The sequence below is a fragment of the Limanda limanda genome, chromosome 5 (genome assembly GCF_963576545.1).
Source record: "Limanda limanda chromosome 5, fLimLim1.1, whole genome shotgun sequence".
NCBI lineage: Eukaryota > Metazoa > Chordata > Actinopteri > Pleuronectiformes > Pleuronectidae > Limanda > Limanda limanda.
This window is the reverse complement of record NC_083640.1, coordinates 21,653,299-21,678,748: the sequence shown is the minus strand read 5'-3', so window position 1 is coordinate 21,678,748 and position 25,450 is coordinate 21,653,299. Positions and strand designations below refer to the sequence as shown.

The 25,450-nt window shown below is 43.5% G+C and overlaps 1 protein-coding gene across 1 annotated transcript; it reads left to right on the top strand.

Moving 5' to 3' along the window:
* The first annotated feature begins 403 nt into the window (after positions 1 to 403).
* cspg4ba (chondroitin sulfate proteoglycan 4ba) lies at positions 404 to 25,071 on the top strand. The gene is made up of 10 exons (XM_061072272.1): positions 404 to 482; positions 6,322 to 6,485; positions 9,255 to 12,830; positions 13,417 to 13,890; positions 14,560 to 14,736; positions 18,153 to 18,351; positions 18,947 to 19,078; positions 21,831 to 22,003; positions 22,665 to 22,848; positions 23,004 to 25,071. Exons 1-10 carry the CDS (start codon positions 404 to 406, stop codon positions 25,052 to 25,054), a joined length of 7,209 nt encoding a protein of 2,402 aa, XP_060928255.1. The 3' UTR covers positions 25,055 to 25,071.
* Positions 25,072 to 25,450: the final 379 nt, after the last annotated feature.

Genomic DNA, 25,450 nt, shown 5'->3' with positions numbered 1-25,450 from the left:
ATTTATAATTTTATTGACATTTTATTGAAATTGTATTGAAAAGAGCACTCACACATTCCCACACGGTCTTGTTTGGTTAAACAAACCTGCAGCGTTTTCCCTTTCTTCTTCTTCTTCAGGCTTTTATTTTGAAAAGTGGCTTCAACACACACTAACACTCACACACAGACACACACACACTCACACACACACACACACACACGAGGCGGAGTTTCGAGCTCCTCCAGTCTGAGGCTCAGTGGAGGATTTTGAGCAGCAGACTCAGACTCGGCTTGTTTCCTGCTGCAGGATCATCTGAGGAGAAGTGAGATCTGTGAACATGTAACTGTTCACACATACACACACACACACACACACACACAGACACACACACACAGTGTCCGGGGGAGAACCAGCCGACACGATGGACTCACACAGCGGGAGGAGGTTGTGTGTCTGCGGGCTGCTCTGGTGGTCGCTCCTGGTCGAGTTGGCGTCAGGAGGTAACAAAGCAACTTTTCTCTCTTTCTCTCACCACAAGGAAAACAAACCAGATTCAAACTGGTGATAATGGGAACACAGGCTCGTACTGGTTCACTCTGGCTTCATGTGCTGGTAGTTCCCTGGGATCATAATCTCCAGGTCATGAAAACAGAGAAATCAACCTAAACATAATCATTAACGTGTTTCCCCTGTGCGTTGTGTCCCCGCTGCAGCTTCTCTAGTTGTGTATCTGCAGAACCAGTGCTGTGCTGTTGAATCTCTGTGGTAACTCACTGGTCTTAAAACGTTAACCTGCAGTGGGACACCCAGCTGGGCTCTATAGAATGGGAATGTGTCACGAATCAGGATTCATTCCAGAACACTCCCATGGGAAATGCATGGTTATTTGGCATGATGTCTGAGTGAGACTCATAATCCCAGCGTTTATTTTGTATCAAATAAATGGCTTATTATCCTACTATTTATGTTATAACATATGAAATACATACTCTGATAATCACTTTTAGGTTATATGGCTGTTTTGATCCTATATTAATCGAATTGAGTATTTTGCATGATTTTCCAAATGAATGAGGCAGATAGTCCCAGTTTTCTTTTTATATCAAATTAAATAAATACTGGGATTTAATTACTTCTAGATTATTTAGCTACAAAGTCACATTTCATTCCAGCCACAGCACTCTTACTTAAAATGCATGATTATTGTGTGGGATTTTTCAAATAAGTGAGGCTAATAATCCCAGTATTTGCAGTACATGATATCAAATAAATGTTTATTCCCAGTATTTATTGCATTTGTATTAGATAAATACTGGGATTATCAATTTTAGATTATTTAGCTGCAGAGCCACATTTCATTCCAGCAACAGCGAGACACTCCCACTTTGGATGAATGATTATTTTGTGTGATCTTTCATATGAATTATCTATATTTGTTCTCGGAATGATGTGCATGAGAGTTTAGATCCTGTGTTCGTGCAAGACACACACACACACACACACACACACACACACACACACACACACACACACACACACACACACACACACACACACTCACACACACACACTCACACACACACACACACACACACACACACACACACACACACACACACACACACACACACACACACACACACACACACACACACACACACACACACAGGATCTACGCTTGCTGGAAGCACCCACAGCGCTCTCACCTTATCAGAGGCAGCAGCAGCAGCAGCAGCACGATGGGACTTGTGATGCCCACTGCACTGGAAGAACTATCTGACTGTGACAATAGAACACTCAAATGAGTCCAAGGAAATGGACAGTCGCTGCTGCGCTGTGGGACCTAAGGGAAAAATATGTTTCTTATTTTTCTCCAGATGTACATTATTTACAACTGTGTGTGCATCCATCAGCCCAGTCTGGTTGATGGGATTGTTGGCTATGTGTCATCTGAACTCAGATTGGCTCCACACTGTCCCCCTGGGGATAATCAGGAATTATTTCACTGTGACTCACACTCGCCATATCATTGGTTGAGTGCAACTACAGTACAGACAGTGGCTCGACTGTGATGCATCACATTCTGCATACGTTCATCCTCCTTTCATGCAAGAACCATGTGGCTTTGTTAAAACTAGAAATATTCTGAAACCATTTTGTTCCTTCCTGATACTGATTCTGATACCTGGCATCCACCAATACCAAGAACTGATTCCAGTGCATTTAGAAAAACTTATATAACCTATTTTTACTACTGTACTGACCCTGTATGGAAGTGATGCTTTCTATCATTGCTATATGGGCTCAGGTTGAATCCTGGAGAATGAAAATTATAGATTTATTTGTAATTGAAAAATAAGACAAGTAAATAAACCTAGAACTTCACGATAGTTACATCCTTTGCAGCAGCGTGGAACAGTCACCACCTACTGTTAAAACGACTCCAGTTTCCTTATCTACTTTGACTTTTCTGTAAATCACCATAGTCTTAAAGTTTCTGTAGCAGGCCGACCAGCTATAAATGTACACGTGACCACAAAACATTTGAAAACAGGAAAAAATCATTATTTTAAAGGTGAAGGAACTACACATCCCTTAAATACTGAATGATCCTTTTCCAACGACCTCTTGTGTGTTTATTCTTGAATTTAACCTTGTTTATGCAGTGTTGCAGTATATTGTACCTTGTGTGTATAAAGCGTTTTATATTGTGCATAGTATAGTATCGTAACCTAGTAACCCTGAACGCTCCGATGATAGCCGAGTCTTCCTTGGATGCTGAAATATGTTGGCTGATAATTATACTGTCATTTCGGAAAATGAATGAGATTTTTTTGATTTAACATTTAGCAATGAAGTTTACAACCAAATAAGGAAGCTGCCTGTATTAGCACCTAAAGTTTTTACGCCGCAGTCGGGAGCTCAGTGTTGTCAGTTGATGGCGTAGATGGGCGGGATCAGAGTCCTCGGTTTCAGCGTTCAGACACGACCCCTCGCTCCTCTCCTGCTCTGCCTTCTAGTCCAAATATGTTATATTTTGTTTAAAAAAACTAAGATGGTGTTTGTTAATATTCAAAGTCTCTGCTTCAAAACGGTAGTTTCCAAAACAATGGGAGACGTCATGGTGGGGCCACTTGGGATGCAGCCAATATAGTTTAAAGATGTAGTATCATACACAGATTTGTGCATTGCTCACTGATGCCTGACCTGTCTGTGTCTGCAGTGTCTGAGGAATTTCCGATGCTGGTATCGGAAAATCTCAACCAAAATATCCACGTCTCAGGCTTTGATAAAGCATCAGTGAAACGGCCTGACAGTCGGCAAAGAACAAAAAAACAAAGAGACACTTCCGTCAGGTTGCATCTCTGGATTGTTGTATAACCCGAGCACACAGGCAGTGACAAGGCCTGGTCTGGTCCCTCAAATTAACTGTAAGGTGTTCGCTGAAAGGTCACTGGCTTTGTTGTTGGTTTGAGAAGTCTCACACGAAAAGAAAAAAGTGTGACAAAGAGTAGATTACAGAACAACTGCCCCGGGTTCCTCCTCGCCAGGTGCACACGGGTATGTTTATGTGTGGCTCTGTCTTTCTTGAGGTCTCTCATTTACATACTCACATAATCTCTGTGTTTTTGCAACAACCCAAATATTCTTCCCACCGCATTCTTTCCAAGAAATCCGTCTCTTATAGGGACGGATTTAGGGGGAAGACCCCTTTTGTTTCAACCAAACATGATGTTCAGTCATGTGACTTGAACAGAGCTGTGATGACGCCAACGTACAGTGGAGCGTGCATGTCCATCCTTGTGAACTAAAGGGAAAAAATGTCATTGCTTTCCTCTTGGCTGGTTTTCGGAAGTGCTCCCCCGCCCACACTGTTATGTACACAGAGCCAGTCAGATGAATGAGCCTGACGGATAAATGAGAAAGGACAATAAATTCAGTTTGTCTGAGTCAGGGTCCGAATAAGGATAATTTACGCTTTTGTGCCTGTGGGCCAATTAATTTCTTTCCAGCTGCATTTTAGCATCCAACAGGCCACGTGCACTCCACTCCCGACTGATCAGCGCCACGTGGGAAAGACTGGATAGTTAATGCTGGTTAATTTGATTCCAACAAACAAGAGCAATAAGGCAAACTGTCCACACAAAAATGAAAATTACGTCTTCGGGTGACTGCCTTTGTTAGGACACACAGAAAAAATATAATTGGTAGAAACTGTGAATACAAATGTCCACTTGATCAGCGGGGAGAGGTTTGAGAGGAATCGTTTGTGAAAGGAAATAAAATGATTTACTAAGCTTTTTCGAGAAGGTGGGGGCATGTGAGGGAAACATCTTTGATATGGAAGAACGCTGGCTCACTAGAAATATGTTTATTTGGGGTGAAATGAATTAATTCAGTAAGAGATCTGCAAACTAAACCTCTATTTTAATAATCAGTTAATTGTTTTGAGTCCTGTTTCATGGAAAAATGCCAAAACATTCAAGAATTGTGTAAGAAATTGCAACATTGCCTGCTATTCCATAAACTGATTAAACCAAGAATAATAACAATAATATTCAGTATAATAGTTGATGATGGAAGTAAATGTCAGTTATGAGTAATTGAGAGTTGAGAACCAAACCTAAACTGTGTAAACTTCAACAATAAAATCTGATTTATCTTTTTTAACTCTGGATTGTGCTGAATATGGTGGAGGTGCAGGTGACATCTGGTATTTGAGCATTCAGTGTTAAAACTATTGAAGAGGAAAAATAGAATTCAGCACCATCTGATCACTACAAAAATAGTTTCATTAGATTTTCTGTTGTTCCCTTTTTTACTGAAAACCATTCAATAATTTACTGAGTGAGTCAAAAGAGAAATTGGCTTTTTATGAATCATTTACAAAAACCTTTTTTAAATTTAAAGAAGACAGTCACTTAAACAGAAACGCAGAGAGATGAGGAAAAACTCCGACTTGACACGTTTCATTTCTTTCTTCTATTTAGTTAAAAAAATCTTACCTTTAAATATGTGTTAGCAGAGGATTCATGGGGTTTTTGTTGCATTTAGGTTGATGTATATCGTTTTTTTGTCAGTCTGCAATCAGCTCCTGTTACTTGATGTGTGTGTAGTGATGGTTGAAGGGCGAATTCACATGCTCTGGTTTAATTGCACAAACAGTCCATTCAGGTTGGATTTGATCATTAGTGCATTAACCCTTTTCACATAGTAAAGTAAACACATTAACTGTCATTAACTTCCTCTTAGTTTCACCAGTGAGTCACCGAGGCCCATTAGCTCCGGCCGCTCTGGCCTCTGGGTCGTCAACTCCAAATAAATCAAACGTGGAGGGGACATGTTTCCTCACCGAGGCGGAGATGTTTGTTTGTTAACCTTTGAATCTGCGTGGGACTCGTGGAGCTCATTAAAAACCGAACTGGTGGTGCCCGGGCACGAAGGCTCCGATGAGAAAGCTTCAGAGCACGTTAGCGCAGATTACAGGGTGATGCGAAATGGCAGGGAGGTGAGGTAGAAGAAACAGCTGGGTCCGTCCGCCAAAGCTGCTTCTGGAACATGGGGCCACAGACAATGTGGGGACGTCAGAGCCTTTCATGTTCAGGTTGAAGGTTCCTGTCAGGGCAGGGCAGGCCCAAACATGCCCCGCTCCCTCCGAGCCGCCTCCTCATCCACGGCCTCGGTGGGGATACTGCTGCTGTGGCACACAAGTCCAAAAAGCTTTTAAAATTGAGAAGAGCCGCCACTGTGGGTTTGGACAGTCCGCGAGCAACTTTCTCCTCAAGCTACAAACGAGCTGAGACGTAAACCTGCAATTCTGTTTGGTTTAGAGTGGTTATTATCGGACAGGTAGAGCTTCAGAACTCGTAATTATACTCCTGCTGGAGTTGGATGCATGTAAATCATAATGGTGCAGTGTATGGAGTACAAACAGAACGGGCCCACCAGGAAGGCTGAGCAGATCCAGAGACACTTGCAAGCATTCTTTACATCAGCTGAGGTATAATTTGTGTGTGTGTATATGTGTGTGTGTGCATGTGCGTGTGTGTGCGCGTGCTCCACTTGTAAAGAACAAGCAGGATGATAATTAGCTTGGCTTTTATATCTAAATGTCACATGTTGGCTATATTAAGACCACAATGCTTGACTTGCTCTGTGTTTGCTGTCGTCGCTGCTCCCCTCTTCCACTTCACCCTCCAACTCAGCTTAGTTGTCATGCGCTGATTTTAACAGCCTGTAAATGACTGTGATCACCACATTGGACCATATATCAACTCCCTGTAGTTCTCGCTTGTCACTTTCTAAAAAGAAATCTCTCTCTTTTGTCTCTTCCCACAGCTTCCTTCTATGGCGACGGCTTTGTACAGCTCAAGGCAACAGAGTCGTCCGAGCATAACTCGCTGCGCGTCCGCTTCCGAACCTCCAGCACCGACGGCCTGCTGTTTCTCGCTGCCAGCCAGACCAACTACTTCCTACTGGAGCTCCATGCCGGGCGCCTGCAGGTGGGTACATCCAGGGCCCTCGGCACGGGAGCATATGTGTTCGAGCATACATTAGAGCACACATGCACGCACACATGGGCATCGCTGCATATGAACGTGCATACAATGCATGCAGAGGAACGCGCTTGACCATATCCACACGCTCACTCAACAGACACTCAGACCCTGAGCACCGTAAGCTACGGGTCCATCTCAGCTGACAGTGTCAGTCTCTCAACACAGTAACACAAGCAGACAAGCCTGCATGGTGCGAGCTGAGTGTTGACCCCCCCATACCAGTCGCCTCTTGTCACAGTAGAAAGCAGGAAATAATGAAAGCAGTCAGATGTGTGTGTTTTCTATTGTGTCTAAATGAGTCACATCTTTTTTTACCTGATCACAGGGAAACATCTGCTGCTGACGAAAGAACATTTCTTCATTGATCAATCAATGTTAAACTAATGAGTGTACGGCTGGTGTGCAGATCTGAAGGTGCTCAGTTACTGCACAGACAAATGATTTTCTTTTTTATTGTTTAATCTTTATTATTAAGTTAATGACTTTTCAAGAAATTGTGAAAGAATGTGTAACATAGTTTCCAGTGGGGGTGTGGTGTTGCCAACTATAGGTGCTCAAGTACCAATGAAACAAATGTGGAAAAACATTTTGAAACAGGGAGATTTGATTGTTTTATCCAACTAACAGTCCAAAAGATACTTGTTTAATGATTTGAAGCAGAGAAAACCAGAGAATTCCTCACATTTTGCTTGAAAAATTACTGAATCAAATTAAGTTTCTGTTGACTGACTGTTCACTTCAGTCAGAAGCAGTGTAGCCTTTAAAGCTTAGTCAGATGTTAAATTGATTGTAGAATTAGCACTTAGAAGTTCAAAATGTCTTCTTATTTGATAAAGAGAAGCTCACGGCATTGAAATCCAGAGTAGAATCCTACTAATTTGAGAAAATCTCTTGTTATGGAGACCCTTATCCCAACCCCCCTTTATTTTAAACTTCACATGCAGTGCATGAAATATGTTTGGGTTTGGGATTTAATCAGATGGTGACAGACCACCTGAAATTACAGGAAAGGACAATGCCTTCACACAGGTGTGTACACAGACACGGTCAGGACGGATTATAATCCAACCGGCTAAATCACCTTCAGAGGTGGGCAGAAGTAAGGATTGCCTGCAACTGCTTGTAAACACAGAAACAAGTCCTCAGTCCTGATGTTATTCAAGAGAACCTTGGATTGAAGACAAGACTAATTGAAAAGCAAGTAATCACAAAAAGGCAGCTTCAGGAATGGCTAAGTTCTTCTCTTTTTATATTATTCTATTTTTTCTATCAGATTTCAATACAGACACATATTAATACCAGATATAAATGTCATCAGATTGAAGTCATACAACATGCATAAAAACACATTTGCCTGGTGGCTTTGTAATGAAAACCCATTAATGTCATGCACCAATAGGCACATGTTGAACCATCTTAAAACACTGTTGCTAGCTCTGCAAAAGTTAGAAACTGATTTAAAAGTTACCGACAGTGAAGCTGTGAGCTGAGCCTGTACAGCCAGTGGATTTAAGCTGTAAACAGAAAAAAGAAAACAGGCGACACACATCCCCGGAGATTTACTTCAATGACAAGATGTGTTTACCTTCAGAACACTTGAGAAATTTAGGGCACGTTTCTGTCCTAGGCAAGAAGCTCTATTTTTAGCCCACAACTCGAGCGTTTCTGGGAGGATTTAAAGGTGAAATACATTCGCCCCTTCTTAAGCATCCCGTAAGCAGCTCTGCCAAACTCCGTCAACATAAAGAATGGACAGACGTGTTGTAAGAAGCCTTTTGTAGAAACACTTGGTGTTGGTGCATCAAACTCAAAGAAATCCTTGTGACTGTGTTTCTATTCGTGTTAGACTGTTAGACGGCCGGGGTTTAATCATACTGACGACTGTGTGACACGGTCGTACTTCAGTGAGCACAAGTAGAGAAGCACTCGTCCCTGCTCCTTAAACTGCCTCAGGTCGGCAGATCATTTTTTTATTTTCCCTTTACCCACACAAGCTTTCCTCGAGCTTGGGGTCTTGTTCCATGTGAGTCAGACATGAGCGTCGCTCCCTGGAAACCCCTGCATGAATAGCAGGGACTCAGCAGCAAGCCTTGACAAGCATGTCATCTGAACGCAGCATTAGTCGGAGATGGTGACATGATGCTCTCAGGACATAGCTGAAGGCAAAGAGATAATAGTTTGCTTCCTGCGTGAAATCACAGACAAAGCGCACTGTTGAAAAAACAGGTGACATCATGGAGCATAAACAGTCTTTATCCCGCATTTCCCTTCCAGGTGTCTACAGTTAATTATTTAATTCATGTTATAGTTAAGGTTCTTTTATTATTTCATCTGACACAGTCACAATATAAGAAGAATTTGAATTTGAGATCACACAAAAGAGTTGCATGTCTGTTGGGCTGCAACAAGGGCATGTATAAATACAGAATATTGTGATTTATCTTCCATATTTAAATGCAATTTATGTAATTGCTTTCGAAACATTTCTCTAAAAATCAAATTAACTTTGCTTCTAACCCTTATCAAAGAGAACAGCAACATCAAGTGGATCTGGCCAACACTGACACATCAGTAGCAAAACAATAACAACACTTCAAATATAAGTATTTAGTATATTAGTCAGTATGTTCTTAATAGATTTGACCAGTATTTACATATCTTTTATTCCTTTGATATAGCACATTTTGTGATCGAGTTGTTTTGTCATTTCAGCTGAAACTGGACCTTGGATCGGGGGAGCAAGTGTTGCAGTCAGACCGAGGCACCCAGCTCAACGACCTGGCCTGGCACTCAGTGGAGGTCCACCATGTCCAGTCTAACATCACTCTGACCGTCGACAAGAACTCTCACACCAGTGCCAAGATGCCAGGCTCCCCTCATAATCTCAACATCTTCGATGGTCTCTACGTTGGAGGCTCGGGAAGCCTGGACAGACTTTATCTCCCCAGAGACCCGATAGGCTTCCGAGGATGCATGGAGGACGCTGTCTTCAACGAACATGACCTGCTGTCATCACTGAGGCCATATACTGGATTCAAGACTGTCCATGAGGTGTCTCTGGGCTGCAGTCCCCAATTCCTTGCCACAGAGGAGGACCCTATCAGTTTCTTCAGCTCCAGAGCTTACATTTCTCTTCCAACCTGGAATGCCCAACAGGAAGCGGGTGTGTTCGAGTGTGTTGTGCACACTTCATCAACAGAGGGAATTATATTGTACAGTTCAGCCAGAGAGGGGTCTTTTGTCGCTGTGGAGATCCAGGAAGGTTTCCCAGTGGCCATTGTTGGGAAAGCTGGAGCTAAAACGGAGCTTCGTTCGCTCACGTTCATCAATGACAGGAAATGGCATTCTATCAAGTTGCATCTCGGGTCCAAAAGCCTGGAGCTATCTGTTGATGGAGAGATGGTGAAAAGCAGCATCGGCTCTCGTGCAAAGGGACCTCACCTTAAAGGTTTTCTTTTCGTTGGGGGGATTGACGACAGCACAAGATCAGAAGTCAAAAAGGTGGGGCTCGTCTCTGTGTCTGGAAAGCGAGTGAGAGGAGGTTCATTCAAAGGCTGTTTGAAGGACATTGAGGTCAACGGAGTAAAGAAGGGTCTCTCTAGTGCTGTAGTCACCAAGGATATCTCAGTTGGTTGTGAACCGGAGAAAGAACCAGAACCATCAACCATAGTGAGTCCGACAAGCACTCCAGGATCCCTCTTTCACCTGGTGACACCGACACCGTCATTCCACATGTCCACTCTAGCAAGGGGCTTGGACAGACGCTATGGCTCAAATTTTGTGCAGATTAAAAACCTTGTGGTGCAAGAAGGCGGCAGGGCATCTCTTGATGCCAAACACATCAAGGTTCTCTTGGACTTCAAGAAGCTCGGCATTCGACAATCCCAGATTAATTTCCGAATTCAGGAGCAACCTATTCGGGGTCAGATAAGGCTTGATGTCGATCAGGACCAAGAGGAGAACACCTTCAGCATGTTGGACCTCTGGCATGGACGAGTGATGTATATCCACGGAGGCTCAGAGGAACCAGAGGACTTCTTCATGTTTTCTATTTATTCTAGCAGTAGAAAGCAAGTTCCTGGTTATCTGAAGGGAAATAAATTGTACCGGTACAATATTACTGTGACACCCACTAATGATGCACCTGAACTGAGCCTCCCTGAAGGAAATCTCTTTGTCCTGTTGGAGAACTCGAAGAAACGCCTCACCACAGATGTTCTGAAGGCCACAGACATTGACAGCAGCAACAACAACCTTGTCTTCTCTGTACTTGGGAACCTGAACGCCGATGCTGGATATTTAGAAGTTGAAAACAACCCTGGCAAATCAGTGACCTCATTCTCATATCTAGACCTGGAGGAACTGAGGGTGTACTACGTTCACGCGGGGGTTAGAAACTCGAGGATAGTTCTTCGGGTTGGCGATGGAGAAAAGGTCAGCAACACTGTGGTTCTGAGGGTCATGGCTGTAGCGCTGGAGTACAAAATGGCCAACAACACAGGTCTTGAGATAATTCAAGGAGAGACGGCTATAATTGGTTCAAAGCACCTGGCTGTGCAAACCAACGCTGTCAGACAGATTGTGGATGTTCGTTATGATATCATTGAACCCCCTCAGTATGGAGAACTCCAGAGGCTTCACTCCAGCGGTGAATGGAGGCAAACTGACACTTTCTCCCAAAGGCTCCTTGAAAAAGAGCGGCTGAGGTATGTTAGCACTTTTCAAGACATCCAGACATCCAATGCCACCGATTACTTCAAGTGCAAAGTCAATGTGGCCGCCAAGGCAGCCACTGAAATACTCTTCCCCATAACTGTGAAGTGGGTGAAGTACCACCTGACAAGGAATACTATGATAGACTTGGATAAAGTCAGGAAAGTAACGCTGGACTCTGAGCATATTTTTGCCACAGCTGAAGGTGTGGCCATCTCGGAGGATGACCTTTATTTCCGAGTTCTCACGACACCCAAGAAAGGTAAAATCCTGCTCGACGCCACAGTCTTGATGAAGAACTCAACTTTCAGCCAAAGAAATGTGACAGATCTAAAAGTACATTACGAGCTCGTTGACAGGCCTTATGAAGACACACACGACAGGTTCAAATTTCAGCTGGTTTCCAAACATGCTCAGTCTCAGAACTACGATTTCCAGTTTTCCATTAAAGCTGATGTCAACAATGTGTTTATGAGAAACGAGGGACTCTTGCTTCTGGAGGGAGAAAGTAAACTCATCACGAAAGACGATCTGTTTGCTGAGACTTTGAGTACAAAAGATTTGTACTACACTGTCATCAGCAGCCCCAGACATGGAAAACTGTCCCGTATTAGTCAATCAAATTCCAACGCTAGCTACGACAACATCTTAACCTTTAGTAATCAGGATTTATTAGAGGAACGGATCATGTATATTCACGATGACAGTGAAACGACTCAAGATGAGTTCAGTTTCATTGCCTCCATCAGCGAAGGATTCAAATCCTCCATCGCAGAGGATGAATTTGGCTCCAAAGAAGGAATGTTCAACATCTCCATTAATCTAGTCAACGACCAAAAGCCAGTGCGTGTTATCGATAAAGTTTTCCATGTAGTAAGAGACGGACAGAGGTTACTCACTTCGGAAGATTTGCGTTATCATGACGCAGACTCTGATTACGATGACGGTCAGTTGATTTACACGCGTCGTGGAATCCCGTTGGGAGACTTGGTTCTGGTTAATGACACGACTCATCGACTGTTCCAGTTTCGACAGAAGGATCTGGAGGAAAAGCGAGTGTTGTTCATCCACAAAGGTGTGAGCACGGGCAGGTTTGTCCTCTTTGTCTCCGATGGAAAACATTTCGTATCAAGTCTTCTGGACATCAGTGCACATGACCCCTTCCTGAAGGTTGGCGTCAACACTGGCTTACTGGTTCAGAAGGGCCGGTCAGTAACGTTTTCCACCAGTAACTTTAGTGTCATATCAAACCTTGACATCAGAGACGACCAAGAGGTTATTTTCAAGGTGGATGAGGCTCCCAAGTACGGACGACTTTATCTCAAAGAAACAAACGTTGAGTCGTTCACGCAGTCGGACTTGAAGGACGGGCTGATTTCCTACCGGCACAACGACAGCAAACATCTGGCCGACTTTTTCAACCTAACAGTGAAAGCTAAAAGTTTTCGACTTGCAGCGAAGATCAATGTGAAGGTTTATCTGGAAAGTCACCAGAGGCCTCCCATAGTGTTACACCGCAACATTTTACTGGTGGAGGAGGGGAAACCAGTGAAGGTCGACGAAACTAAACTCGAGGTGAGTTTTATGTTAGTTATCTATAACTTATAGATTATCAGCTTTGTGTGTATTTGCAGTTGCATCACAGTTTGACTATTTTTCTGTCGATAAATTCCAATAATGCTTAAATTCAGTTAACATGGTTTTGACCAGTGGGCCATAATCCTCTCATTTAAAATGAACAGAATTATGTTAATGAGAATAATGATATAATAGATATAGTTTACTTATATTATAATTGTTTATGTTTCATTACACATGCATTTGTTAATCAATTAGAAACACTACAGGTGAATTACTTCATATCCTGAGAAAAATGTTTATTAGGCAAGCATCCTTTTATAGCTATAATGACAGAAGGCTTTTAAATGTTTGTCTACAGTCTAAATTATAAAAGAGCAATATTACAATTCAATATTTATTTTATTCTCCTGGTTTTAAAGGCCGCTGAAAAGGTCAAAACTGACCGATCACCTGTGTTTGTTTGTGTGTTTTCACTGTACAATGATGCCATGTTACATTTGGAGTCAGATGAAATCTAAACTGTGGTGACACATGGAACATTTCAAAGGTAACCAGTCACTGTGTTTTCTGATTGTTGCAGGTCACTCACGAGGACAACATGCCATCCGAGATTGTATTCACAGTCAAGGTAGCCCCCTCTCACGGCTTTCTCAGGCGTTTTGTCGAAGCGGAGAATCGCTACATCGGAACCAAACATTCCCCTGTCAAGACATTTAACCAGGAGGACGTTAACAGTGGGAACATCCAGTACACGCAGGTAGCGCCCAACCAAGTCAATGACACCTTCCTCCTTGACGCCACCAACGGGGTCACTGACGTCAGCGGCATCAGGATGTCTGTTGACATCATCCCACGCCTCATCCCACTTCAGGTCTCAAACTTCACGCTGAACGAGGGCGGCTCCAAGGCGCTGACCCAGGATCTGCTCAAAGTCACCAACCGACACTTTTCTGGGATTAACTTCCTGTACAGTTTGTCCGAGCCTCCGCAGCACGGTCACGTTGAGCACTCTCGACATCCGGGTGTGTCCATAACCTCTTTTACCAGGAGGCAGGTGAGATCATCGCTTACAGTTAATGGATAAATGATTCGTTTGAGTGTAGCAGTAATGGTTTTAATGCCAATAACTAACATTTAATATGCAGAGGTCGTAGTTTTTTAATTGTTAGGAGGAAAGTGTTTTCTCAATTACAATCTGAACTTACAGGTATTTTTATGATGCTTGTAACGTTAAATACATTCTTGGATGGATAAGTAGTTAGAGGGATTATCAGTACAGTAATTAACTAGCAACTAGTAACTACCACTTAAACCACATAGCTCATAATCTCTGTATTCTATGTGATGTACTTTGCACCGTGGATTTTTAAAATTCTAATTTACAGGAATGTTTGTGGTCTTTGAAGCATAATCATCTTAATTATCTCAAATAATTATAAAATGTATGTGTGATTCAGCCTCAGCCCTTCATCTCACCCCAAACCAGCTGTTTTTTCACGAAAATGTGAAAAGCGAGGATGTGTTTGGTTCTTATGTGCACGTCACGTCAAGTCACATCAAGTCCCGTCATCATGTCCATGACATGAATGAGTTTGAGTACAGTGACGCGACCTCCGTGTCACAAAACATCAAAGTGTCGTCCTGCTGCTGTGAATTTTGAATAAACCTATGCAGCTTTAGTTTCAGGCTCTACCTAATAATAATTTCCCTTATCTCTAACCAGGTGGAACACGAATTCATTTACTACGTGCATGACAGCAGCGAAAGCTTAGCTGACAACTTCACTGTGGTGGCCAATGACTCAGGGCTGAGGAAGCAGAGTGCGGCCCAGACGGTGTACATCCAGGTTACAGCTGTCAACGACGAGCCTCCTGTTATTACTGCCAACAGGGTCCTCAGGGTGAGTCTACACTGCTCTATATTTAAACTGTTTATTTTTTACTAGCAGCTCTGGCACCATGGCTTACTGTCAGATGGTTTTCATGTGGGCAGTGTTGCCATGGCTGGCTGCATGAGGGGGAACTATGTTTGCTATGTGGTGGAGGGTCCGGGGGGGGGGCCTGGCAGCGCTGGCCGTGCTCGACGTAGGTTTTCTGAGGTGTCGGGAGTTTAGGTATCACATTACAAACTAATTCTTGCCGTGTTCAAGTACACGGTAAAGTCAGTTGAGAGAGAAGTTCTATTTTGCATTTTAGTTTTGGTTGACCGGAAATCATTTTTAAGGTCTCTTATGAATGGAAAGTTTAAATTAAGTGTAAAATAACCCCCCTGGACTTTGGGTTTTGTTGCCGGGAATGTGTTGCTTGAATCTAATCCTCCGCGAAACATCATAGTGTCGAGTGGCGTGATGTCATGACCTGGAAATAACAAACGCTGTGACTTTATGGCCTCAATTCCGTCCTGCTTCACAAGCCATCACCACTTTTCTCAAATCTAAAAAAAATGCTTTTGCCTCCTGTTTGTGAGGAACACTTTAACCTACATTTAAATATATAACGTGTAAATTAGACGTTAGAAGTTGTGGTTTGTATCTGTGCGCTGAGCCGCGTCGACTCTATCGGCTTCAGTGGCCGGAGTTGAGAGAGGTTGAGCTGGACGGAGGGGCTGAAGTGTCGGACTCCATTGTTTGTAGCTTTGCCCCAAATGCCTCAAATTCCTCTGGACCCTGCAGATTCAGAGAAGAACGACCTCCGACTGAAAAACGTCAGGAAGCCACTTGAATTAAAGTTAATCAAATCAGAGACAGAGCGATTATTTTGTCCACTAACTGGTCTGCACACGGTGATAATCTGTTTATTTCAAGTGTGCTCATTAGTCCTTGTATCACGTTTCAGTGGACATTAGGTGGAAGGTCAGGATTTTAAACGCTCTGTCCACAAGGTGGCTCTCTGCCCCCGCACATCATGTCAGGGCTCAGACTGTGGAAGACTCACAGCTTCTCTTACATCTACCGTTTCCTCATAAAATGTCTCAGGAAGTTAGTTTTGAAGCAGCTTTGATCGACTGACTCAATCATTTTTTTAACTCTTCTTTTTTTATTCATCAATGCGCCACAGGGATTATTGTTAAGTGCTGAATAAACCCTCAGTCAAACCTCCAGCGAATCACAGAGCAGGAGGATGTTTGTGTTAAAAATACAAATTATTAATTTTATGTCAGAATAAAGCAAAACAAAAAAATACAGATAAAAGAAACGGCATCAATTATTTGTTTAGTTTTTTAAGTTTAAAATGAAATAACTTTATGCCAAAAATAAAACTTGTTTATTTATTTATTATTTCATCTATAATTGAAACCAGTAGAGCTATAAATATTAGATCTATAAGTATTTACTATCATCCAATGCAAATGTCCATTGTGGCCGCTCTGTTTTCTGCAAGTCAAGACAATTTCCAGGTTTTCTTTTCTGCGGTTGAGATAAAACCACTTCAGTAAATACAGATTTTTAGAAAAACATCTCAAAGGATTTAAATCAAAGTCGATCAGAGATGTAAGTGCGGTTCTGTTACTGTTGTTAAAACTCGACTGTCGTTTGTGTGTGTGGTGTCGTTTGTGCAAATTTATCTTATGTGTCTTTTTGGGGGGGGGGGGGATCGCCGTGATTGCTGTTTGTCAAGCTGAGCCTGCTGTGACTTCCTGTCAGATCAGGGTATTATGGGAAGTATCGTGGTTTCCCGGCAGTGGAACACACACTAACACGTGTGACGAATTGTTCTCAGGGGGGGAGCCGCTGTGGGACCCGTGTCATGTGGTTTACAGGTGCTAATTGAAAAAAGGACCCCACGCTTCTGTTCCAGTAAATAACACTCAGATCCAAATGAAAGACCAGCTCACTGCCAGTTAGTGGTTCACACTCTCTAAGTGAATTTCAGGGACATTTACACAGCATTTTGTCATTTAAAATGGTAAAAATAACCTCAGACATCCGTTAGCCTGTGTCTTTGTTGTTGTAACCACTTCCCTTCAAACTTCACTTCAAGTGCACTTCTGCATCTGTGGTATGAAACATTTCTCACATTAACGGCAGCGAGAAGTTGCCAATAAACGAAGCTGCTCCTTCACAGTCTGTGCAGTATCGCTCGTGGTGTGAAGCAGCACTATCGAGAAATACACCTGTCTCAGAAAGTCTCAGCTGTCAATCCTGTTTCACCCCGTTTTCTAGCATCAAATTAACCAAATAAAACCAAACTTACTCAAGAAATTAGTGAGACATAAAATGGCAGAAACCTTCTTTGCTTGTAAGTAACCCTGCCTGTGTCTGACATCACAACAACCTGTTACAGCTGCTTTTATTCCATCATCGTAATGGCTCTCTGATGAATAAAAGCCGTTCGTAATGAAGGCTCTTTGTTCTTTCTTCTGTTCCTTCCTTTACATTAACCCGGAGCTGCGTCTCACCCACACTCTGCTCTCCCACTGTGTTAACCGTCTCCGTGGCTATTTTTAGTCCCGAGATGCTCTTCGTTTGTTCATTATGTCGCTGAATGTGACTGGAGTGATGCTCAGAGTGACACAGGTCGTTATTGCCCGACCATCTTCAGGCGGCTGTGAGATTTTTATTCATAGCACTTCTGCTTCAGTTGACGAGGAGCAGAAGAAGTGGAAAATGACCCGTAGAGAAGAATAAGAGAGAAATGTGTTCTGGAGATTAATGACAAGGACTCGTCAGCTCTGTGTGTTGGTCTTTAATTGGTCCCGCTTAATTTTCCACTGTATTATATCTGAGCAGAGAGTTGGATATAAGGTTTGTTTGGCTTCAATTTAGCATATGACCATAGACTGTATTTAAAAAATGGACAATGCCAAAATATACGAAGACTGCCATCTTACCCTAAAGCAGTTTGTGTGGTAGCTATTGGGGTAATGGAGCCACCATATTGACCAATGAGGAGTCAGTATCGGCTGTCACTCACGAAGATTCATCTGATTTTATAACAATTAAAACAAAACTTATTTGAAAGATGAAACATTTGAATCAGCATAGCTGTGGCTGGAACCACCTACAATGACAGGAACCATCTTTGAGAGGAAAATATTCATGACCTATACGGCAACCGACCACCAGGGGGTAATCAAGATGATATGGCTTCACTTTTGAGTGATTTCGTCCATCTTTATATTCAGTTTATGCTTTTGACCTGTTGTACAAATATGACTATTTCATCCGGGCCTTCAAAATAAATGTCACATTTGGATGTCAGGTACTGTCGGTACCTCCCTCTTGATCCGAGGCCAACGTTCCCTTGTTCCTGAAGATCTCCATGTTCCTTCAGATTACAGACCACACCTGTTTGACCTTGTCCACCATGTTTCCAGGTATGGGTGTCGTCGGTGACGGAGATCAGGCCTGAGGATCTGATGGTGCAGGACCAGGACACGCCCCCGGAGGAGCTCCACTTCATGGTGACGCCGCCCAGCATCGGGCACCTGGCGCTGAAGAGCGCCCCCATGAAGGCGGTGCTCAACTTCACGCAGGCTCACATAGACCAGGGACAGCTGCTGTTTGTGCACAAAGGTAAAATGAGTTCACTGCAAAACGATGGCTGTGTGTAGAGGGGGTCGGTGGTTCGATTCCACTCGCTTCCATGGCTGTAAGTTGGTTTGAATCAGCTTTATTTAAACAGGATTTAATAGGTGATAATACTTGAGCCTCTGATGTCAAAGGGTGGATAAGATCTGTCCGCAGCCTCAGATCAGGTTTCCACTGACTCCTCTGATTCATATCTCCTATTTTCTTTGCCCACACTTGCACCTTCAGGAACAGAATTATGTGAAAGGTGCTTCACTCTACATGTTGAAGAATGTCTCTTTCTGTTTATATACACACATCTACACAAGAATAGTTAGATTTTGATTGAGTGGTCACTTATTGACTGAGAATTTCAAGCTTACGTTGCAGTTTTTCTTCAGACCAGCATCAGGACTGCTGATCAGTCACTTTTCTTTTTCTGTGTATTCTGCAGAAACCAGACGCAGCTGGGAACAAAGTGAAAATATATACAAACAAACTGAGATGCGGTTGCTCTTTTTTTAATGCAGCAAAGTGAATTTAGCAACTTTCTACTTGGTTTGATGTTTTGATTTGATGTTTTTTGTGATGACATTTCCAGGTGCCATGTCTGGAGGATTCAACTTCCAAGTCAACGATGGTGTGAACTTCTCCCCCCGGCAGATCTTCAGCATCACGGCCAGAGCCTTAGTTCTCAGTTTAGAGAGAAACCGTCTACTGAAGGTGTTTCCAGGTAAATCCTTCGTGTCTTCACAGGTTAAACTGGTCCACAAGTCAGATAAACACTAAACCCACAACTTGCTGGTCCACCTCTCAATGTATTGAGTATTTTCTACTCATGTGGCACTCAGCTCTCAAGACACAAGACACAGCTTTATTAATTCAGCCTACCCTGGCCGAGGGGCGGGCTTGGGGACAGGTCACTAGTCTGTCACGGGGTCGACACACAGGAATAAACAACCTTTCACATATAAAGGCAGTTAACAGTCACCGATTAACCTAGACTGCAGGTCTTTGGACTGTGGAAGGGAGCTGGAGCTGCCGTCAGGTTTGAATCCAGAACCTTCCTGCTATGAGTCGACAGTGTTAACCGCTGCTCACCTGACGTGCAAACTCCAGAAAGACCCTGATTGGCCGTCACAGATAAATATGTTAATTCATTTTGGGGGAAAATACATTTCTTAAAACATTTGAAAAAATGTGTAGGCCTAGTACACAAAACACTGTCGTTTTTGTAAGTAGTGTATAATATTTACGTCACAGTTACTGTAAACACACTATTCTCTTAGGATTTTTATTTATGGCAGCGAGATGATGTGTGTGGGATCGAATCAAACATTTTGAGTATTCTATTGTGTTGTGGGGTTTTTGGTGGTGAGGGGATTTCTCCCAGTGACTATGACAGATGGATCTGGTGTGTGTGTGTGAGTGTGTGTGTGTGTGTGTGTGTCTGGATTTATGTTCTTTCTGACTACGTCCTCTGCCCAAAATTCCTTTGGTAAACTAAACCAGCTTTTTTCCAACATAACTTATGACATTATCCAAATACCAGACAGCTGACGTGTTGATATAAAACCACCTTGAGTGCACGTCAGCAGCTAAAAATATGCCAAACGTCGTCTGTGTGTGCAAACACTTCTGAGATTTTTACAGAGATTTCCAGTGGTCTGGTTTGTGAGTTAGGAGGAGAGGATATTGTGAGGGCAGCAAATTGCCAACTGGCATGCTCCACTGAGCTTCCCAGCCACAGGGTGAGTGTGTGCTTGAAAAGCTGTGTCCCTGTCTGTCTGAGGCAGCCCTGTTTGTGCTTTGTGCCGGGCGGAGCAGTGAGGGGGGGCGGCGTGGGAGCTTTAACTGACAATGAAGGGTTTTGATGAGGCGAGGGGTGACATCAAACACTTTCACACTGCGGAGGGGAGGCGAATGTTTTACCTCTTCCTGGTAAAAATCCTCAAATGTCTGCTGCTGTCTGTAAAACTCTGCAAAGACTCCTCACTAAACGCTCGCATGTGCCACATTAAGAAAACCAGCGTTTGGCTTCTTTCAAGTTCTTCTTGAACACACTAAGCTAATTATTTAACACAATGTATGGTTACTGTTAACTGGCCACAATGGGAGTAAACGAAAAATGTTGTCCACCCATGTGGAAAAGCAAAACTGTTTCTAGTTGTTCCAAACGGCCGGCCTCACAGTGAACCCCCAGCCATCATGGATCAGGAGAGAGAGAAGAAACCCAGTCACCTTTCTCATCAATCGAATCATCACTTCTGAGGGAAGCATCGTCGGGTTAATGTTTTCCATCACAGCGGCAGATTCCTGTACACTGGGATCCAGAGAGGACAAGTACGAGATCAATGTAGATCAGAGGGGAGAGAAGAAAGTGCGGTGGGTCATGATGAGCCGGACGACTGCATGAAGCCATGAGATGTAGAACATATTAAAGGACAAAGGAAAACAGATGGATCAACCTGATATAAAGAAGGGAGGAGTGTAGTGGGAGCACTCGAGTGACTCTTTGGAAAATGAATTACAATTCTCACAGGTCAGGTAGGAGGGGTCCTTCAGGTGGGTCGATGGGCCACTGGACTTTAAATACAACCCATAAAGTTTTTAGCAGCTTTGTGTTTTTGCAGGCCCTCTCTGTGATTTTAGGTGTTCGTTACTGATACATTGGTAAAGTAGGTTAAAAGAGTAAAGCAGGTTAAAATTATAGAAATGCAAAAGTAGTGCACAGCCGTGAGTGATCTTCTGCCAACAACAAAAGCTGCACAAACATCTGACACTATGGCAAAACCCCTTTCGTACCGATTTAGTCCATGATGGGATTTCATTGTAAAAAAGACAGGAAAGCCCGTCTCTCCCACTTCCTTTTCGAGGGAAATTTCCCATGAGAGAAGGACAAGTGCTTGTGAAAAGCGACGCATGAATTTCCCTGAGCTTCGACCCCTCATTCTATCTATCTCTCCCTGCCATCAATTACCCTTTAGTTTTCTCACACTCTTCACAAAGCAGTGGGGCTGTGGAAATCTATGTAATTGATCTTACAAAGAGACAACGGTCTCAGCAGTGAGGTCCTGTCATCGTGCACCCAAGATGTTTTTCCTCAAGTGGAAGTTTTCTGCGCCTGCGAGGAGCTGATCCACTTTTTAATTTCTTGTGTGGATTTTATGAAACAGCCCCACACTGCGTTAGGACGCTGCGTTACATCTGCAGTGCATCTTTAATGTGACACATCAAAAGACCCTCATCTTTCTATTCCAGACGATACTTTGCATATTTTGCAAAAAGATGTGAAACGTCTCCAGAGGGGGAAAAAATAAAAACTTCCTATGTTTGATGCAGCTGCACGAGTGAGGTCATAGATAAACTGAACGCCAGAGAAGAATAACAGTTTTCTCCTCAGATACAGTTTCTGGTTTAATTGATCATCTAAAGCACCTCATCAGTAAATTCTTCTGAATAAAATATCATGTCTCTCTCCCCAGGCTCCTCTGCACTAATCACAAATGAGGCTTTACAAGCGGTGACCAATGACATCAGCAACACCTCCACTCGCATCATTACATTCAATGTGGTTCGGCATCCGAAACTGGGGCGACTGGTGGCGAGGCAGGCGGATAATTCCACGGTCGACATCGCCACTTTCACACAAGATATGGTGAGTGACTGTGCTACAGGGCATCCCGTTTACTGAGGCTCGAGTCCCGAGTCCGCTGGTTCGATTCCAACCCAGCTCTCTCTCTCTCTCTCTCTCTTTCTCCGTCTCTCACGCTGTTATTCTGTCAATAGAGGCCATTGTCCTAAACAATATTGTCAGTGACGAGCCAGAGGTATCAACACTCTTCTCTCAGGACATTTCATAACAAAACACCAGGGATGTGAACCAGAGTAGGTTTAAAAATCAGGCTTCCTCCCTTTTGGTGGAAAGTTGCCAGATTTCCACTGTATGAATAATAAATTGAATAATAAATACTCCTCCTCCTCATTCAGTCGAATCGACGTTGTGCTTCTCGAGCTGAGTGGTACATGTGAAGCTTTTATGTAAGCAGTTATTTCTGATAGTCATCTGACATTGTTGACTATAATGCTCTGTCTGCTTTATTTACTGCTGAGTACAGCAGATTTAAATTAATTATGAAACCTTATACATTCTGTCGTCATATGTTTCAGACTGGTGAAGAATCACCGACGCCAATTAGAGCAACTCACACACTGGATTAAACTGCAAGTTCAATTTAGGAATTGGCTGAACTGCTGATGTCGCACAAATTTGTCGATTTATTTCAGATAATGGATTGACGACAGTTTCTGTGCCTCAGGTGGACAGGAAAGAGGTTGTGTACATTCAAACCCCCATCGAGTCGGTGGGCTGGGAAGCTCTGGACACCATGACCTTCTCTGTGGCATCACCGCCTGCTTCTCTCGACAGCCAGACCTTCAAAATGGACATTTCCTATGAGAATACTGGACCTGAACACAACACAGTCCTACTTGCAAACACAGGTATGACTAAGAGTCTACTATGTTTGCAGTTCTTTGTGGTTTGTACTTGTACATACCGGTATTTTAAGCTAAATGTTAACATTACCATTTGAACATGCTCACAACAAGCATGAATAAATACAGTATAAAGTTCACTTATATTTTCTCGGGGACAGGTGCTGAGGTAACGGAAGGAGACAGCGTCATCATTGATGAGTCTCATCTTGATGCCACTAACCTGATGTCCAAGCTGCCGCTGCCCCGGCGCAGCTCCTACGAGGTTTGGTTCCAGGTAACATCTCTGCCACAGCACGGCGTCATCGTCGTGGGCGAGAGAAGCCTCACCAAGGAGAAACCCAACTTCTCCCAGTTCATCATTAACAAATATGGTATCACCTACAAGCACGACGACTCTGAGACGACTCGTGATTCGTTCGGTTTCAGCGCATGGCTAAATCTGAAGGGAAAAACGGCGCAACGCCCTCAAGATGACGACGATTTTGTCGAGGAGAGTTTTAACTTCACTATCACACCTGTGAATGATCAACCCCCTCTGCTAAAAACCAAAGCTCCAAGTCTGGTGGTGGTACAAGGAGACACTGTGGCCCTCGGGCCGGAGAATCTCAAAGTGGAAGACTTGGACAATCCTCCCGATGATATAAGGTTTTCTGTGATAAGCAAACCAAACAACGGTTACCTGGCTCTTGAAGGAAGTTTGAATGAGTCGATAATGGCCTTCTCTCAAGCTCAGATCAATAACAGAAGCATCTATTTCATCCATGATGGAAGCTCCGTCTCGGGGGTGTTCTACTTCAGTGTCACAGATGGGCATCATAAACCAATATATAAACTCTTTAACCTAGAAGTGAGAGAAATCACCATCTCTCTGGTCAACTACACTGGACTGACACTGGAGCAAGGCAAGACCTCAGTGTCACTGACCCAGGAAAACCTTGCTGCTGCTACCAACGGGAAAAACGTCACCATTCACTATCAGATCACCAGGCCTCCGAAGTTTGGCAAACTTCTGAAGGACAACCAAGAGGTTACACAGTTTGAACAGGAGGATCTAGTGGCTAGAAGCCTGTCCTACCATATGATCTCTGTCTCCTCCGCGGAAGACAGCTTCGAATTCACTGCCTTTACTTCTGAGGCAAATCTGACTGGAGTGTTGAACATAACTGTCAGGCCCTTGGTCCAAGTCGGCAAAGGTTTGAGGATTCCCACTGGAGTCCTGGTCAAACTTGTCTCTAGTTTCCTTAACGCCTCAGAACTGGCTAATATCAGCAATAGTGACCCTGTCTTTGAAATTATATCCCATCCTAGAAATGGGAAAGTGGTTCGGACAAAACCTCAAATGCCCGGGAAAACTGAACAAGCGGAGTCCTTCACCTTCCAGGAGGTGATGCAGGAGAAGATAGCCTTAGGGCTGAATGGCAACATGACTGGAGTTCAGGAGCTGAATGACTCACTGGTGTTTTTACTGAAAGCTGATAACGTTCAACCTGCTAAAGGGGAGTTCCACTTTGCAGTGGTGCCCTATGATCCAGCACTTTTCCCCACCACAAAAACTCCTGTCCCAACCACATCATCTGTTCCTCAGACACCAATGCAGACTTCAAGAAACGGAACTGCTTCACCAGTCCTATCTACAGCTCTGCTCTCCACCCATCAACCAAGCAAAAACCAGCAAAAGTTCAAGGCACGTAACCGCTGGGGAAACTCCAACAGAACTAACATTTTCAGTACGACTCTTGGCAAACCCACCCGAGGATCCGAGGATTTCCCCTTCAGGAACACTCCAGTTCGTGTGGAGTCCTACCCTCAAAAAACCTCCAGTCCACTGCTGGTGATCTTACCGCTGCTGGCCCTGCTGCTGCTCGTCATCATCTTCGTGGTCCTCGTTGTCTTTCTGCGGCATCACAGGCAAAGGAAGCAGAACAATGCTGCACAGAAAGAGTCCACCGGTCCTCCCAGCAGTGAGTCCTACCAAGGCCAAACCCAGAGGAGCACGACGGTTCCCTCGGTGACTGTCACTCAGCTAAACCCCAACTGCCCAGGCAGCCCAGTTCTCGATCGGTTAATGCAGTCAAACCACGGCTCGGGATATAACAGCATGGATTCAAACATGTTTGCAAGTTCTTGGAGTAATGGTTCCCCTGCAGCGTCTTCCCAAATTATCAGAGCCACCACTCCCACTCTTCAGAAGAACCAGTACTGGGTATGATCCCCCGCAAACCAACTTGTCGCTCTGTGTTTTGGAAAATTCTGTTTTTACAACAGATTGAAACGTGAAAAGGGTTCTTAGCTTAAAGCTGCATTATTCAATATTTTTGTATTAATCCTGAATCAAAGTTCATGTGTGTTTCTAGCCAAGAGGTGGTGGAGGCTAAATCAGATCTAAAAGATCACCAGGTTAGAAACAAAGCTGAAACTAATTATGTTGCTCTGTCTCTCCTGGATGTGTGTTTAGATAATTGTTTTCTAACAATTCAAGAGACAACTTCAAAACTATATAAATTGTGTTGTGGCTATTAGCTTGTTTTTGAGTTTTTCAGCCCCTAGTGGCCAGAAATTGATTTATGCAGCTTTAAGGATAGATGAGGGGGGGGGGGGGGGGAAC